At 48.1% G+C, this 11,951-nt stretch overlaps 1 protein-coding gene across 3 annotated transcripts in view; it reads right to left on the bottom strand.

The window, feature by feature from the left end:
- Positions 1 to 2,089: 2,089 nt before the first annotated feature.
- dusp8a (dual specificity phosphatase 8a) overlaps positions 2,090 to 11,951 on the bottom strand; it is a 75,078-nt gene continuing 65,216 nt past the window's right edge. For all 3 annotated transcript variants that reach the window (XM_031801299.1, XM_031801300.1, XM_020455985.2), the window contains 4 exons: positions 7,335 to 7,495; positions 6,893 to 7,052; positions 6,381 to 6,504; positions 2,090 to 5,769 (listed from right to left, as the gene is read on the bottom strand). In XM_031801299.1, coding sequence (XP_031657159.1) covers positions 4,569 to 5,769; positions 6,381 to 6,504; positions 6,893 to 7,052; positions 7,335 to 7,495 — 1,646 coding nt within the window. In that variant the 3' untranslated portion in view covers positions 2,090 to 4,568. The remainder of the gene's footprint in view (positions 5,770 to 6,380; positions 6,505 to 6,892; positions 7,053 to 7,334; positions 7,496 to 11,951) is intronic.

Here is an 11,951-nt window from a genome sequence, read left to right as displayed (position 1 = left end):
GAGAACATAAATTCCACAGTGACTTGGCCGTAGATCCACTCTCTATTCCCACATCCTCTCCCTCCCTCTCTGGCTCTCGGTCTGTCTCTCCTCTTTCCTGTGGGACAGAGCCATGGAATTCACCTTGAACCCTTGCACATCCTGACTATGATTATAACCCTAGCACTACACCTTGCCAGGTTTTATTCTATTGTTAGAATGTGATGTATGTATGGGCACTATGTGTAATGTAGATGGGCTCCATTGACAGCATCTATTTGGTCTATATCTACAGTACCAGTCAATAGTTTGGACACACCTACTCAGTCCTCTCCTGTACTCCCTGTTCACCCACGACTGCGTGGCCAAACATGACTCCAACACCATTAAGTTTGCTGACGACACAACAGTGGTAGGCCTGACCACTGACAACGATGAGACAGTCATAGACTGTTCTCTCTGCTACCGCACGGCAACTGGTACCGGAGCGCCAAGTCTAGGACCAAAAAGCTCCTCAACAGCTTCTACCCCCAAGCCATAAGACTGCTGAACAATTCCTATAATCACCACCGGACAATTTACATTGACACCCCTCCCCCCTCCCTTTTGTACACTGCTGCAACTCGGTGTTTGTTTGTTACCTTCGTCACTTCGCCCCCAACTACATGTACAGATTACCTCAACTAGTAGCCTGTACCCCTGCACACTACCTCGGGACCGGTACACCCTGTATGGAGCCTCATTATTACTATTCTTATTGTGTTACTTTTCATTATTACTTTTTATTTTAGTCTACTTGGTAAATATTTTCTTCTTCTTGAACTGTACTGTTGGTTAAGGGCTTGTCAGTCAGCATTTCACGTTAAAGTCTACACTTGCTGTATTCGGCGCATGTGACAAAAAGTTTGATTTGATTTGAACTCAAATGAACTTATCCTCTGCAATCACAACTGATTGGCTCCACAACGCATTAAGAAGGAAAGAAATTCCACAAATTAACAAGGCACCCCTGTTTAATTTAAATGCATTCCAGGTGACTACCTTATGAGGCTGGTTGAGAGACTGCCAAGTGTGAAAAGATGTCATCAAGGCAAAGGGTGGCTACTTTGACACTTTTTTGGTTACTACTCTGTGTCTCACAAAGCCATGTCGGTTGGGACCAAAAATTTCAAATTTGGACTCATCAGACCAAGGACAGATTTCCACCAGTCTGATGTCCATTGCTCGTGTTTCTTGGCCCAATCAAGTCTCTTCTTATTATTGGTGTCCTTTAGTAGTGGTTTCTTTGTAGCAATTCAACCACGAAGGCCTGATTCACGCAGTCTCCTCTGAACAGTTGATGTTGAGATGGGTCTGTCACTTGAACTCTGTGAAGCATTTATTTGGGCAGCAATCTGAGGCTGGTAACTCTAATGAACCTATCCTCTGCAATCAGAAGTAACTCTGGGTCTTCCTTTCCTGTGGCGGTCTTCAAATTTCTTGAAATTTTCCGTATTGACTGACCTTCATGTCTTAAAGTAATGATGGACTGTAGTTTTTGTTATTTGAGCTGTTCTTTCCATAATATGGACTCGGTCTTTTACCAAATAGGGCTGTCTTCTGTATACCAACCCTACCTTGTCACAACACAACTGACTGGCTCAAACTTATTAAAGATGGTAAGAAATTCCACAAATGAACTTTTAACCAGGTACAACTGTTAATTGAAATGCATTCCAGGTGACTACCTCTGAAGCTGGTTGAGAGAATGCCAAGAGTGTGCAAAGCTGTCAAGGCAAACGGTGGCTATATTTAGATTTTGTTTAGCAACTTTTGTTGGTTACTACATGATTCCATATGTGTTATTTCATAGGTTTGATGTCTTCACTATTATTCTACAATGTAGAACATAGTCAAAATAAAGAAAAACCCTTGAATGAGTAGGTGTGTCCAAACCTTTGACTGGTAGTGTATGCGTATTTCATGTGTTGTGGTGATAGTGCAGCTACAACGTTGAAGACACATTTCCCTTAGGGATAGAGACAGTCTGGTCATGGCTTTGTTTTGTCCTACAGCTGTGCACCACCACCCCAAGAAGGACTCACGTAAAACCCCAAAAAGAGAGTCAGAGAACAGTTCATATTTTTTTGTAATGTTTGCATTTTTGTCTCATTTTCACAAAACAGGTACAGGGGAAGGAAAAGCCTTTCAATGGAACCTGAGGTATTTTGCGTCAAGCAGCCTAAGGTATCAGGATTTTCTTTTTCAAAACTTACCTAAACTCATCAATGTTCTTAGATACGTTGCTATTTACACAACATAATAATAATAATACATCAATACCAACAATTATAGCAATCGGGACAGCCTGCATCTTCTCTTAACCTGTTTTAAAATAACATCTTTTAAAAAATAGAGAGAGTAGAAGGAAAGGAAGAGAACTGAACACAGGAAATCCAGGTCTGACCTTACAGCAGCACAAAGGTATAGGTCAAAGGTCAAAGTTCGCCATAGAGAAAAGATAACCGAAGAAAAATGAGAAGAAACGCATATACGTACATCATAAATAAATAGACAATCTCGCACCAGGAGAGCAATAGCATTCATTCATTCACCTCTGAATCACAACAAATCCATTTGAGTTTCACCCCTTCCATTTAGTTTGTTTTTATCTTATCTTTTTTTACCTTTGGAAAACAAGAGTGAGCGCGATAGAGAGAGAGCGAGGGAGTGAGGGGGACATGCATTGTGCTGATGTGCCAGCAGTTGTGTATCCTGCTCCGGGCTTGGCTCACTGAAAGATCCCCTGAGAACAAACGAAAGGTGGCGGTGTATCTTCGTGTGTGTGGAGGGGGTTTGTTTCAGCTTTGGGCTCCTCTCACATCCCAACACTGTGTGTGTGTGTGTCTGTGTGGAAACTAGCCAACAGAATGAGTCTAGCACTCTTAGGTGGATGTCTCTAATATTGTCAAATGTGTGGATCTACTTGCATATACCAGTAGTTGTTGTCCTTAGCCCTCGAGGAATCAACAGTCCTTCCTACAATAATGCTGCTCTTTAGAAGAGCACTGGGTTGAATAAGGTTCTTCAGTCTCCTCACACGAACAGTCTTCCAGTAGATAACCCTAATAACTGTAGGAGCCCACGATCACAAAAAAAGAATTGCGTCAAAAATACACACAACTGAAGAGTCGACACAGTGAGCACAAGACGTGGAAAATATGTATTTCAGCGTCTTCTCAATGTCTTTCAAACGTGTTCATAGGGAAGTAGCTAGAAACCCCTCAGATGACTGTTCTTCACCATACCACGCGTCTGGTTATATCACCAGGGGTTAGAGCGTGTTGGTACCCTTAGGAAGTGGATGGGATTCTTGTTTTTGAAGAGAGTGACAGAAAAGTGCATTTTAATGTCAGATGAAACCCAAAATATATCACTCTCCCTCCAAATAATGAACATCACATATTGCTTGTAGTTTTGTGTGTGTTGCTGCATGTGTATGTGTTTCATAAATACCATTCAACAAAAACTGAGATTAAACAAAGGAAAAAGTCCACAAAACATGATTATTTCTCATTACCAGAATGAACAGATAAAATAAATTAAAACTAAGAGAAAAAAATGTTGATTAAAAGTCCATTAAAATTGCTATATATATTCATATAGTATTTGTCTGTCTGTCGGCCAGCCACTCTGGAGCATGCTCAGTAGAGGCTGGGAGAAGGGAGGGCATGGGTGGGGGGTATACACAGGGGGGTGGGGTGTGTGGAGGGAGACATGCGTGTACAGAACGCCACTACAGGGAGGTCGTAACTTAGACCTAACCCCTCCCCTCCCCTCCCCACTGCCCCAAACCTCAGTCACGTCACACCGTTTAACACTGGAAACAAGGGAGCAGAAGAGGATTGTGGGTAAAATACACTGTCAGTCTTTATCGGTCACTATGAGTCCTCGTGGACCATGCTGGGCTGACACGCCAACATGGAAGATCCTTCACTGTTTTGATGCAGTATCACCGGTATAGTCACTTAGTAGACACTGAATGGTATCTCACTGCAGTGTGATGTGCTGTGTTTCTGGGGTACGTAGCGCTTTCAAAGTCTTTTTAAAGAATGGCGGGGCAGACTGAGCCATGCTGGGGTTCACTGGGGCTGAAGTCAAGCTTTAGGAGGAAACCGCTTGGCTATACGTCTCAAATGACACCCTATAACCTAACTAGTGCACTACTTTTGGTGACATTTGTTCAAAAGTAGTGCACTATATGGGGGATAGGGAGCCCTTTGCGACGTGCCCCAGGGTCCCTTTTTGTCTAGCTGACACCATACAGAGGAAATAGTTCATAGTTCAGTGTCAGGCCCCACAGCCTCCATCTTCCCCAGAGTTTCTCTCTTTAGAGCTTTGTTTAGTAGTACTGTAGATGTACAGTAGTAGTACATTGACAGTTGAACCTCATGTCACAGAAACTCTCTGTCCATTTGTTTGTCTTCTCAGAGTTTGAGTCTTTAACACGGTCTGCGTAGGGATTATAAATCTCCCCCCTATGTCCTCCCCCCTCAGGTCCATTTGCCCCCCTCCCTGGGCGAGCAGGTTGTGGTCCGGAGTCCGGTTTGTCAAGATACCTCGATGATCTCCATGCTCCCGGAGAAGCTAGACTGCTTCCCAATCTTCCCTAACTCCTCCCGGGAACGTGTCTCGGAGATGCCCTCCTCAAACTCCATCTGACAGCTGCGCCGCTTGAACTGCTTGTCGCTGCTGTTGGAGCCCGTCCCGTTAGCAACGGTCGTCGAGGATGATGACGACGCTGACGATGACGCCGTTTTGTCCCGTAGCCGCACCCCTTCGCTACACCCGAACGCCACGTACGCTGAGCTGCTTCCGAATCGCACCCCTCCTCCACCGCCGCCTCCGAGTTCCATCCCTCCTTCCCCTACCTCTTCTGCCCCAAAGTACCAGGGGGTGTCGGTGGTAGGGGTGACTGGGGTGGTCGCCTGGACTGTGTCTCTGTGTTTGGTCCACATGGTCCCAGATCCCATGGTGGGCAGGGAGAGAAGCATGGAGCCCTTCAGGTTGTCGTCCAGGCTGGGGCTCTTGTGGACGGGCAGGGAGCGTCCCAGAGCCAGGCTGAGGGACTGGGGGTGTGGGAGGTAGGAGTGGACCGGGGAGTTGCTTGTGGATCCAGCTCCACCAGATCCAGAGCCGTGCTTGGCTTTCCTCCTGGGCCTGGACAATGAGGGACCTCCAGAGCGAACGCCCCCTTCACTGGGACCCCCGACGCCGAGACCTCCGATGCTACCGCCGCACCCCGGGGAGGGGAAGGGCGACTCGGCTGAGCCAGGGCTGTCCGGGGCGGGGGAGAACTGCGGACAGATGCCGTTGACAGGGGGGCTGTCCAGTTTACACAGCTTGGGCACATCCTCGGAGTGTGTGGGCGCTGCCAGGCGCGGGCAGTGGGGGCTGCTAGGGGAGTACACAGACTTGATGTCCAGGGAGAAAGAGCGCTTCAGCCGGTTGGTGTCCAGGATGCGCTCGGCTGACAGGTGGAGGCCGTTGAAGCCCTGCTGGAGGGAGGTCGGCGAGGGGAGCTTGGGTTCTGAAGGGGTCGGGGGCTCTGCTAATGAAAAGTCATGATGACCGTTGACCTCTGAACCTGAGCTGACCCCGTTGACCTCTGAACCCTGGGATTGACCTTTGCCCTCAGAGGTCTTGTCATCCGACAGCGCTTGGAGGAGCCGCAGCCCCTTCTCGAACTCCAGCAGCTGGCCCAGGAAGTTGAAGTTGGGCGATATTGAAGGCCGCCGGTCCTTCACAAACCTGGTTAGGGGGGAAACAAGTGAGCGAAATGTTAGTTCCAGTTAGAGTTGGGGATCCAGTTGCAAAGTAAAGTTCCTCTACGCTACTTCCTGTGTGAACCTAATATTGATTGTTGGGTTGCATGCAGGGATACTCTGTGATTCTATCTCCTTCCCCAGAGTCAGGTGAACTCGTGGATACCATTTTTATGTCTCGGTGTCCAGTATGAAGGAAGTTAGAGGTCGTTTCGCGAGCCAATGCTAACTAGCATTAGCTAGCAGATACCCATAGACTTCCAGTTATTGCGCTGGCACTAGTTCGCAATTTCCTTCAAACTGCACACAGAGATATAAAAATGGGATCCATTGGTTAATTTGACTCCGGGGAAGTAGATAAAGGGGCTCATCGCCAAAATCCTGAAGTATCCCTTTAAGTAGCAGGTTAACCCCCAGATGAACTTGTGTGAACTAACTGAAAAGATGATCCTAGGTCTATGTTCTCCAGACAACACTTTTGTACAGTTCCTCTGGCAACCATAACAATTTCATTTCTCACGACTGGGGAGTAGAGTTGACTGTCTAGCGTTTCCTCAAACACTTGAGTCGCCTTTTTAAAAGACGGGGAGAGTGTACCTGTAGGCGTCATCCGATGACAGGCCCATTGTCTTCATGATGTATGCGATGGCGATGGTTGCCGAGCGTGAGATTCCAGCCAGGCAGTGCACAATGACTCTGCAGTTTGACACCTTGGCTTTGTCTGTTGGGGGGGGGGGGGGGACAAACACGTGTGAACACACACAGCTGTACACAAAACCCAGGAACAGTTAGTCAGAACAGAGAGTCCCGAGAGAATGGAAAGCCCACTGAAAACGATCCGCCACTTCCTGTTCAGCACTGGGGGTCGTCGCCATGGCGATTAACATGGCTTCGGGAGTGTCGCTATTGATGCAGTTTATTGTACGTGATCAAGTACCACTTGTGAAAGCAGGGAGAATTGTATGGTGCTGTACATTGTGACTGCGATATTTTGAATATGCTGTTTCACTATGTTGTGTGACATACACTACCGCATCGGGTTACTAGTGCATATTCCCGTTGCATATTCTCCCGCACATACAAAAGACACACAGAGAATCTTGACTTACCAATGAATTCGTTGGTTTTCTCCAGCCAGGGCAGTAGCTTCTCGCAGTAGTTGTCGTTGACAGGGATCCGCATGAAGTGGCTCTCGCTGATGAAGTCAGGCTTGGGACAGGTGTTACTGGCATTCAGCACGTACGTGATGCCATTCTGAACCATCAGGTCCTACAGACAGACACGAGGAGAGACACAGAGGGGGGGGGGGGGGACTGTTAGGAAAGGTAACACTTCATACTTCTGCTCACAGGCCCTCCGATTCAGAGTGTTCAATAGTCACATGTATTGGGGTTGCGGGTGCAATTGCAGGGTAAATGCAGGACTAGTGAAATAACATAATGGAAATGGTAATGTAAAACAATATGACTATAAATAGCAGACACAGCAACAACTGTGGCCGTGATGAATAAACACATGTCCATATTCCCCCCTTCTCTGCTACGGGCTCACCTGGTTGAGGACGTCTTTCTGCGATCCCAGGTAGAGGTGTGGTAGGATGCGTGTGGGACCTATGTTAGCTACAGGCAGGCAGGGCTGGGATATGCTCATAGGCAAAGCTGGCTTGCTCTCACACAGCCCGGGGAAACAGGAGGAGAATGCAGCAAAGCCCCCTACAGGAGGAGAGAGAGAGGAGAAAAATATCAGTTAAACTCTACAATACAACTTTCCCCAAAACGTTTGGGCGCCACTGCGTTTGGGCGCCACTGCGTTTGGGCGCCACTGCGTTTGGGCGCCACTGCGTTTGGTTCAGCCGCACATACAGAACTCACGACCCAATACACCAAAACGTTTGGGCGCCACTGCGTTTGGGCGCCACTGCGTTTGGGCGCCACTGCGTTTGGTTCAGCCGCACATACAGAACTCACGACCCAATACACAGCATCTCTTGGTGCACTGAATCCCCTCATGTTACAAACGTGTGTTCCAACAACAACGCCTAACCATTTGAAACTGTGGACATATTGTAGACAGCAGTTGGAGCTAGAATGTGAGATAGTGCCTCAGCTCCCAGATCAGTAGGACAAACGTCTCTGCCGCATCTTTGACTGGGGGTTAGTTTGGCTGCTGGGCGCTGAGGAATGTGTGTAGCTGGCCCTTTAAGAGCAGGCGGATCCACTTTTGGCCTGTGTGTGCGTTAGTGTGTGTTAGAGACTGTGTGTGTGTGTGTGTGCGGCTCTGTTTCCTGCATGAGCTCATGTCCTGTAGCAGAGAATTGCGTCAGGGCTGGGGAATGAGAGAGGCCACAGGTGCAGGGCCAGCACAGAGGCCCAGTAACATCCCCCCCGACGACCGCGCAGTACACACGCACACAGACGCACACTTGCACGCACACAGCATACAAACGCACACACATGCGCGTCCAGCGTGCACACAACCGCGCGGTACACAAAACACACACCACAGTCATTTGTACAGAAGCCTGCATACACACGCAAAACCACACAAAGACAATCTTACACAATCTTGCTCACTCTCGCTTTCCAAGTCTGACTCACACACACATGAACAAACACACACTCGCTCATCATTACTCTGCATTACCACGGTTGTATAACTTCTGGGCGGGGCTAAGGGGGAGGGGAGGGGGGGGTGAATGACCTCGCCGAGCAAAGGAAAGGTGGGAGGGAGCGAAGAGAAGGAGGGAGAGACGGAGGAGTGCTTCAAGGAAACCCTGAGCCCCAGCCCAAGGATTAGAACCTAATCTAGGTTCAGCCCTGCCTGCCCCAATCTGGCCTACTGCCACACACACACACACACACACCAAAGTGCTGCTGTGCTGAATATGGGTCGTAGCGGAGTCAGTGTGAGCAGAGTGTATTCTGACTCAATGATAGGCAGGCAGACATAGGGCTATATCTGGCGCCCGTCTCTTTAAGAGTAGAGAGGATTGGGAGGAGGGCCTGCCTGTTTCCAGCTATTAATGGAAACCCGGGCAAAAAAGATGACATCACCTCTCCACACGCAGTCGGGCAGGCAGAGAGAGAAAGGCCGCAAAACAAATGAAGAAAGAGAGGAACAGAAAGAGTACGCTCTTACTATGACTAAGATAGTCCCCCCTTCCCTCAATTAGCACACTTCCTTTCTGCAGTAGTCTACGCCTGCACAGATATAATAACTTCTGGAATATTCCTCACTCCGAGCCACCCCCATCCATATGCACTTTATTCACACGGCATAGAACAGAACAGTGGAAGGAAGGATCTCTTTCAGGTTGTTCTTTGAAGGCTATCTTCCTGGTCGTGCTCATGCTCTCTCACTCTCTCTAAGCTCCTCTGAGCGAGGAAGGAGTGTGTTCCTGAAAAACAGGAAAACCCCCACGTCACGTTAAGAAACATTTCCTTTTTCATTTAAGAGGACATTTGTCAGAGAGTTGTTGAGAGGATCAAGTCACCATGGGACAGTGGGTGTTTAATAGCTAGTGCTGCCTTCGTGCAAAATGACCTCCTCTCCTCCTCAGGTACAGAGAGCAGAGATAACACAACAGGATTGCTATTACGTTTCAGCAGCGTTATGTCAACACCTATCAAACACACACCACTGAGCTGTCCAAAGGTTTTACCATGGGCCTGTGCGGCGTTCGCTGGCTCTCAGTCAGCACTGATAACACACACGCACTCACTGTCACCGGTCACCTGACCTTCAGACTTAATGTTGCTATGGCAATCACACGGGGACGATGTGGCCCGACCGTTGGGCCTATTGTCCCTGGGGTGCTGTCACTATGGGAAAACTCACCATGCGCCCACACACACACATACAGAGTGCCCTCATACACACACTCTTGAGAACCTGATGATGTGCCAGAGAGACATGCACTCACATCCCCCCAAAAGTACCAGATGACACATCTCTCCATTCCAATCCAAACCCATTGAAAAAACCCATGACACACTCTGGTCTAGCTGTCTGATGCGATGACATCATAAAGTCAACTATCTGTAAGTGCTGAGAAACACAGACCAGGTCTGCTTCCCAAATCGATCAGTATTCCCTATGCAGTGCACTACTTTTTGTCCGGGGCCCAAAGTAGTGCACTGCGTATGGAATAGGGTGCCATTTGGGATGCACCTCACCTCAGACAACAGCCTGTCCTGGTCGGGGCTCCTGTTCCAGTTTAGTTTCTGGCTAAGACAACTGCTCTAGGACCAGTTGCCTGTTCCCCCAGGGTCTCACCTTCCTCATTATCAGCTGAATAGCTAAACTGACCCTGGCTGTTGAGTAGCCACCTTTCAGTCTGGTAGCCAACTCACTGGGCACGGGGGAAAGAGGGCACTGTGTCGCTCGCCATCAGTGTCGACTTCCTTTCTCCTCTCCCTCCCCCCACGCTCTATCATGTCATGTGTTTTATCCTCTCCTCTCTCGGAGCGCCCCGGCCCTCCCTTGTTAGGTCTCTCTCTCCCTTTTCCCCTTTTGTTTCTCCATCCCTCCACAGGGAACTCTGAGGGAGAATTAGAGTAACGCACACAAATCGAGACGCCACCCCATATGAATGAAGTTCATAGAGAAATACGTGCCGATGAGTGTAACATAACATCTATCAATGTTGAAGAGTTGAAGAAAGAAATGGAAAGCTTGTGTTTGTAGCAAGTTCATGGGGACAAAGGATCCCTTTTCCCCCCCACAGAACACATGGCGTGTGTGTTGCCATATTTGGAAAGCAGCACACACGCTTTTCCACCAAAAACAAATCACATTCTCCATTACTACAAAACACTCTCAGTTATGATAAAAAGGTCTGTTTGTTTGGCCTGAAATCACTGAGATATTGGCTGAACACAGAGAGAGAGAGAGACAGAGGGGAGAGAGAGAGACAGAGAGACAGAGAGATAGAGGGAGAGGGGAGAGAGACAGAGAGAGAGAGAGATAGAGAGAGACAAAGAGAGTGAGAGAGAGGGGGGGGGGGGAGAGAGAGAGGCACACTATATTGGTACTATTGATTGGCTCTCAAAACCAACCCCCCCCCCCCCCCCCCCCCCAAAACCAAACACAGCATTATGTCTTACTGGAGGGGAACACACACACGCAGATATGGGCAGTATTTCTGTGGTATTTGAATTACCTCTGAGTATTTAGTATGTTGTATTACACTGGGTTGAACTACACTGGGTTGAACTACACTGGGTTGAACTACACTGGGTTGAACTACACTGGGTTGTATTACACTGGGTTGTATTACACTGGGTTGAACTACACTGGGTTGTATTACACTGGGTTGAACTACACTGGGTTGAACTACACTGGGTTGTATTACACTGGGTTGAACTACACTGGGTTGAACTACACTGGGTTGAACTACACTGGGTTGTATTACACTGGGTTGAACTACACTGGGTTGAACTACACTGGGTTGAACTACACTGGGTTGTATTACACTGGGTTGAACTACACTGGGTTGAACTACACTGGGTTGAACTACACTGGGTTGTATTACACTGGGTTGAACTACACTGGGTTGAACTACACTGGGTTGAACTACACTGGGTTGAACTACACTGGGTTGTATTACACTGGGTTGAACTACACTGGGTTGAACTACACTGGGTTGAACTACACTGGGTTGTATTACACTGGGTTGAACTACACTGGGTTGAACTACACTGGGTTGAACTACACTGGGTTGTATTACACTGGGTTGAACTACACTGGGTTGAACTACACTGGGTTGAACTACACTGGGTTGTATTACACTGGGTTGAACTACACTGGGTTGAACTACACTGGGTTGAACTACACTGGGTTGAACTACACTGGGTTGAACTACACTGGGTTGAACTACACTGGGTTGAACTACACTGGGTTGAACTACACTGGGTTGTATTACACTGGGTTGAACTACACTGGGTTGAACTACACTGGGTTGAACTACACTGGGTTGTACTACACTGGGTTGAACTACACTGGGTTGAACTACACTGGGTTGAACTACACTGGGTTGAACTACACTGGGTTGAACTACACTGGGTTGTATTACACTGGGTTGAACTACACTGGGTTGTATTACACTGGGTTGAACTACACTGGGTTGAACTACACTGGGTTGTATTACACTGGGTTGAACTACACTGG

This window comes from Oncorhynchus kisutch, linkage group LG22 (assembly GCF_002021735.2).
Source record: "Oncorhynchus kisutch isolate 150728-3 linkage group LG22, Okis_V2, whole genome shotgun sequence".
Taxonomy (NCBI): domain Eukaryota; kingdom Metazoa; phylum Chordata; class Actinopteri; order Salmoniformes; family Salmonidae; genus Oncorhynchus; species Oncorhynchus kisutch.
Note: the sequence above shows the minus strand (reverse complement) of the source record. Positions and strands in the feature narration are given on the sequence as shown.